Source organism: Buceros rhinoceros, unplaced genomic scaffold (genome assembly GCF_000710305.1).
Source record: "Buceros rhinoceros silvestris isolate BGI_N320 unplaced genomic scaffold, ASM71030v1 scaffold9475, whole genome shotgun sequence".
Lineage (NCBI taxonomy): Eukaryota > Metazoa > Chordata > Aves > Bucerotiformes > Bucerotidae > Buceros > Buceros rhinoceros.
This window is the reverse complement of record NW_010412279.1, coordinates 40499-47016: the sequence shown is the minus strand read 5'-3', so window position 1 is coordinate 47016 and position 6518 is coordinate 40499. Positions and strand designations below refer to the sequence as shown.

At 43.0% G+C, this 6518-nt stretch overlaps 1 protein-coding gene across 1 annotated transcript in view; it reads left to right on the top strand.

Moving 5' to 3' along the window:
* Positions 1 to 6518, top strand: part of FBLN2 (fibulin 2) — a 73999-nt gene that overhangs the window by 59261 nt on the left and 8220 nt on the right. The window contains exons 8-11 of the mRNA XM_010136333.1: positions 263 to 397; positions 2469 to 2606; positions 2927 to 3070; positions 6404 to 6518. Of these exons, the coding sequence (XP_010134635.1) occupies positions 263 to 397; positions 2469 to 2606; positions 2927 to 3070; positions 6404 to 6518 (532 nt within the window). The remainder of the gene's footprint in view (positions 1 to 262; positions 398 to 2468; positions 2607 to 2926; positions 3071 to 6403) is intronic.

The window sequence follows — 6518 nt, the reverse complement described above, 5'->3', positions numbered from 1 at the left end:
TCCTGCTCCTCAATGCCCGCACATTTGGGAAGAGGGGAGGGGAAGGGAATCACCCTGTGGTTTGTGTCTCTTGAGCTACTCTGTGTTAACAAAAGATGCTGGGATAGAAAATCTTCCAACAATATGCTGTAGCAAAGCCTATATTGACTGTTTTTTGGAAGAAAAGGTTTCACCTGAGCTTTCGACTCCTTTCAAAAAAGAGCAGAAAGCGGCAGATCACTCGATCAATACGTGGCACTGAATTGTTTAACTTTTCTTGTAGACATTAATGAATGCGTAACAGATGCGCACACCTGCCAGCGGAGAGAGCACTGCGTCAACACGGTGGGATCATTCCAGTGTCTCCAGGAACTGAGCTGTCAGCCAGGTTATGAACTTAAGGATGGAGAGTGTGTTGGTAAGACAAGGGTTTTTCAGGTGGTGCAATTGCTGTTACCGAAAAGGAAAGGGAAGGGATTGCAAAGCACTTTATCGTTGCTGTTCTGTGATATCGGTTGTAACTAAAAAAGGCTGATTGTCATGGAAATGTTTAGTTTCTTAAGCCCCTTCTGTACTTCACTTATTTGAAATAGTTTCCAGCAATCGCTATAAATTATTTGGAAAGTGAATGAAACCTTATGAATTAGGATTTACCCTGGTTTTAGGGTGTTGGAGAGACCTGGCTGAGGGAGGAATTCCTTTGCCTTAGCTCTGCTTTTCGCTGAAGGGGCTGGTGCTGTTTGCTGTTGAACACTGAATCGCAGCCTGAATGGATCACGGGGCTGACTCAGTCCGGTCCTTCCTGTGTTTAGGAGGTCTGTCTGCATTTATTTACGTTTGGATCAGTCACAGGGTTGAGAAGTTATTCTTCATCTCCCCCTTTTTGGTCTGTATGGAGACGCTAACCGCAGCCGTCATAGCTCAGCAGAAGCTGCTCTGCAGCACAGGAGCGTGCAGGAGACACATGTGCCCTGTCTTCCAGTCAGTGTTATTTACTCCTAAATTTTTTACAGAAAGAGCTTACTGACAGCTGGAAATGCTGAAGGAAAGAACTTCACACTTGACATATAACATAAGGTTATGAACTAGAAATGATCAGAAATCTTGCTTTATATGCAGCTGTCAGGAGCATTACTTGCAGGGGCTGTTTGTTCTATAGCACGTCTAACGTTTATTGCTAATCGCAGTTGCTTCCCAGCCTTAAAGTTAGATTCGAACAGATTATAAAGTTTACAAATTGTTTTAAAGGAGCCTTACTTAATGACTTTAATAAGACAGACTAAACTTTCAGAAGCGCTCTCTGTAAAATTGCCTACTGATCACTGTTGAATTTGTGGAGGTTTGTGAAATACCCGATTCCACATTTTTCTTTGTTTCAACCTATAAATATGGTAAGAAGACTTATTAATAAGTCTGAGGAACTGGCGATGTTCCCTTGTGACCTGAACATTTAACTGAGGAGTTAGAACAGAAAGAGAAGTGCCAGCAGCTCCCCCCTTGTCTGCCCGGAGGAGTGGGGACTCCTCAGCTGTGGAGTTTCCTCCATTCATCTTTATCCTCTAGTATTCATCACAGGGAGCATTCTCAGAGACCACCGTATGTTAAAGCGGCATTTGAGGATATTTCACAGGAACTGGATTTCAAACGTATTTGTAGCTGAAGTCTGTTCCTGGGTGGGGATTCTTCAAGGGGCAAATGGCAGCAGTGCCACTGTAGCTGATCCTTGCAGTTACTCAACACAGATCAGTTGGGTGTAAGTTTTTAAGTTTGAAACTTGCAGGAAGTGTTTTCAACGTGCCTAGAAAGCGAGCATTAAATGGGTGAATATAATTCGAAAAATAATTTCTTATAATAAAAAATGAGAAAGCTGCGTTGAGCTCTGGCTGCAGAGTGAGAAGCAAAAGCAAAATTTGTTACTACTATTACTGCCTCATTCAGATTTTCTTCAGAATAGAATTCAGAGTTGGATGTTTGTTCTGTGTATTTGAGTACATACATATATATTTATATATATACACACATGTGCCTGTGTACGCAGTGAAATCCCAGCCCTGTCCAAATGAGGTGTCCGATTTGTATCCAGTTCTGTGGAGGCAGGTTCCTACCTGGAATTCCTGAGGTGTATAAGGAGTGAGAGACCATCCTGCTTTTGAACGAGTGTGGTACACGGTTTATTATGTGCATCTTACTCAGGTCCTTAGGAGTTGAAAACTGCAGCTGTTCCAGTATTTGTGGTTTACAAGAGATGCTGTGAACAAGGCAGTAGGGACCTGAATCAAATTTGCTGCAGGACCTGACAAATTCTGGAGCCTCTGCTGAAGGGGATGTCCGAGAGCAAACACACCTAAACCTGGGATTCCCCATGGGCAGTGTTTGGTATCTGCTTTAAGTAATGCTTCCTGTCTTCCTTTTTGAGGAGCTAACTAGTCATGAGGACTGAAAATAGCAGCTTAACTAGTCACTGTTTGGTGTTTTGATCCGATTAACAGATATCGATGAATGTGAGAGAGGAACTCATAGTTGTAAAGTGAACTTCGTTTGTCAGAATACAGAAGGATCGTTCTACTGTGAGTCAAAGCAACGCTGCATGGATGGATTTTTACAAGACCCCGAGGGAAACTGTGTTGGTAAGTGTGACCAGCAACATGTCTGTAATATGTGCAGCAGCAGTGGCCAGCTCCTGTTCCTTTTAGCCAGTCCGAGGGGTGTGTGTTGACCACGTGTAGTTTTCCTCAATCCTGCTGTGAATGTAATTGAAACATGACTCTGACTGTCCTTCTAAAGCTACGCATGCTTGCATTTTGAATTTGAAAGTGTTGCCACAGCAGACCTTCATCAGCTTTATCTTTGTAAATTGAACCGAAGGAAAAGAAGTGCCAGCTGGAAGAAAACAGACCGGAGAGGTTAAATAGCTTCTCTCACTCGTCTAATTCATTCTCTTCACCAGATATTAATGAATGCACATCTCTCCCTGAGCCATGTAAACCAGGATTCAACTGCATCAATACCGTTGGGTCTTACACCTGCCAAAGGAACATGCTGACATGCAGCAGAGGCTACCACTCCAATGAGGAGGGAACCCGGTGCATTGGTAAGGTCGACTCTGGTGGCTGGTCAGATGCCCTCTCAGGAAAAACTACATTTCAGTTCTAAAAAGAGGGTTTAAGTGACCTCCAGATTCCTAAAGGTGTTTGAGGAGTGGGGATTTGCTGTATGCGCTTGCTGACCAAGCAGCTCAGTGATCTGTTTGCACTCGAGGATGCTGTACCAATGTCTGGCTGCTGCATGGAGCTCCCCTGGGTGCACTGGGTGACATTGGTTTTGACTGCATATAGGATTTACTGCTTTCTCTTCTGCAGTGAATGTGATTTAGTTACTTTTTAAACTCGTGCTGTCAGTCAAAACCGTGACCCTTTGCTATTTGGTGCGGTAGCTCACTGCCATTGAAGCCATGGGATGCAGCAAACGAGGAACGCTGAGTCTGTGGGCTCCCGAGAGTGGTACGAAGTGGATGTTCTTTGTAGTGCCGTGAACAGTGTTCCCCAGTCGTGTGTGGGCTTAGGATAAATCCCTACTTTCTTCTATGAAAAGAATGTTGAAATATTTATGTAGGCTGCCATGCAGCTTGATACTGATTTGTATTTGTTCCGATGTGTTTATGGAGTTACTGACTCAGAATAGCAGCTTTCATCTCTTATTAGCGTTTGCTCTGTAAGCGAGCTCACGAGGCACAAAGGAGTTGGAAGCGTGGTCCTTGGTGCCGAAAGCAAGGCTGGCGACGTATTCTCCAATTCCCTACGTTCTGTTTTACGTGAAGCAGGACATCCTAGAATGACAGCAGGGAAAAAAAGTAAAAGAAATGACAAATCAGCATTATGGTTAGTGATAATGATTTCTGCTTTGAGTATCCTTTGAATAAAAGGAAGCATGAAGAATAAACAGAATACACTCTGCAATCCTACAGAGGGTGGAAGCCATGTTGGCGACTGTTAATTTGGTCATGACTGGCAACTTGTAGTGAAAAATAGGGTTACAGGTAGACCCCATTTCCACATACATTTCTGCATTGTCCTTTTTTGCTCTTCATTATGCTCTATGCTCTATCCCTTCATGATTTTACCCCCAGGACTGTCCCCCAGGGCCATACTTGGCCAGGGAGAATGTGGGGAAGGTGTGGAAGTAGCAGAAGACGAGGACAGTTTATGTGCATAACTGAGGAAATTGAGAAAGCTTCCTGACAGAGCTCTAGGGCGTTGTGTTTCGTAAACGGGGGACAAAGTAGTGCCATCTCATTTGCTGTCTTATTGTACAGCAGCCTGGAATATTTCAATTGCTACAAAGGGAAGGTCCAAAAGTTGCAACTCTCTTGGTTTCTGTGAAGATGCAGTTGTTCAGCTGCTTTCGATCAGTCCTGTTTCAGCAAAGTCAACTGAAATGTGTTGAAGGTTGCCACCATAATAACGTCTCCATACAGCATTTATATTTTTAAAGCCTGGTGAGATAACACAATGCGTTGTAAATACTGGTGATGCTTTGTCTCTGCTTTACGTGATTTTGAGAATGCTTTAAGGAGCAGGTACAAGGAAGCTTCTTTGGTTTGATTTTTGGGAAAACGTTAAATTGGTTAAATTGGTAAAAGTTAATTGGTGATGTCTCTGTCTTTGATGTGTGCATTCTGTCTCTGTCTGCAGTCTGTATTTCTTGGTATTTTTTTGGTGTGGCTTTCTTTAAGTAGGCAGAGAGTATGGAGCAGAACAAAGAAAAGCACTTGGTCCTAATTTCCCCTTTCTATGATAGAGACTATGTTCTTTAAGACATTACAATAGCTAATTAGATTCCTGATTCAGATTTATTCACAGTAGTAAATACATCATTTGCACGTGTTTCTCTGGCAGAACTGCACTTGCACAGTCATCGTCTCAGTTTAGAGGATTCATCTCTCTTTAAAATGGTCACATTTTGTGATTTAGTAAATGAGTTATTAAAACCTACTTCTTAAATTTAACTGAAAACTGCTGTGACTGTCATGAGGTATGGCACGCTTCTGAGGGTATAACGCCCTAGAACTAATTAAAGTCTGAATGCAATGTAACAGATAATTTTGGACAAGGGAATGGAGTGGTTGCACACATGAATTCATTACAAATAAAACTGCTGCTTTGGAAGTTTCTATCTGCAGTAGAAACTCCCTTGTTTTGATGTACCTCTGATCTGCAAAGAAAATGAGAAGATAGTGTTTCAGCAGAAATCCATGAGCCCGTCGGGAATTCCTTGCTTGGTGAGTGGTATTCCCTGCCATCCCTAACCCCAGCGCCAGCAGGGACTGTGTAGGTGGGAATCTGTACTGAAACACTGAACAGTGTATTTGTTAGCTCCTTTCAACAGGGTTGAGCTCCACTTCCCCAGATCCAAGTTCCTGAGCTAAGTAACCTGCTCTCATTTCCCTATCACTTTCTCACCAAGTGACTGTCCAAGGCTGTGGTTTGATGGAGAACTGCCCAGGAACCCTTTGAAGTGCTCAGCTTTATGGCTTTAAGTAGGGCAGTATGGAGAACCTCCAGACTTAGGCCACCATCCTAATTAATATTGCATGAACAGGGATTTGCATTGCACAAGTAGTTGAAGATGTGAATAACAGGAAGGAAGCAGGATCTGATGGTTTGGGAAATGGCAGAACTCAGAATACTTGAAGAAATACAAGTTTCTGAGGGTTAATCAGACTTTTTGTCGCAGCTGGTGACGGGTTTGTTAGCTACTGATGAGCTATTTAGTCTTGTAAATCAGCGTGTATTGAAAACTTGTCTTCATCTGAGGATTTTTAAACCGAGATTGGAAGTGATGTGTGTGAGTGGAGAAACAACGGACTTGTTGGGAATGGATTTTGGTTGAGAGGCCCTGAGGAATATCAAAATGTGAGTAGATTGAGAAAAGATCAATACTGGGAAAGAGCAAAAGGTAGACAGCAGAAGCAAGACTGAAAGGGCAAGTGGAGATGAAAATAACAATTGCTTTGTGTGAAAGGATGAGCAGAATTTCTGGCTAATTCTTGTTTTGCTTTAAACGGCTTGCCATGACTCACAGAACGGCAGAGCATCAGAACGGGGTGTTCAAATGTCATGGTGTGATCAGAATCAAAACGTGTTTGCAGTGAAATGCAGAATACGCTGGGAGAGCTCCGTGGTGATTACAGCTTCCTTCTTCACTCTCAGGATAATGTGTTGCTTTTCAAAAGTTTGACCTGGAGATATGTGAAGCTGCCTCTGAGAAGAGCACAGTGGGAAGAGCTGGTGTTCTTTGTTCTGTCCAGGGTACAACCCTAACAGTTTCTACTCCTATTATTTAATTTGTTCTATTTTTTTTCTCTTTGTAAACACCGATTTTCATCAAACGATGTTTAATCCACTCGCTTTCTCTGGTTCTGCAGATGTGGATGAATGTCAAACTGGTGTCCACCGCTGTGGCGAAGGGCAGATTTGTCACAATCTTCCCGGGGCTTATCGCTGCGACTGCAAGCTGGGCTATCAGTACGATGCGTTCAG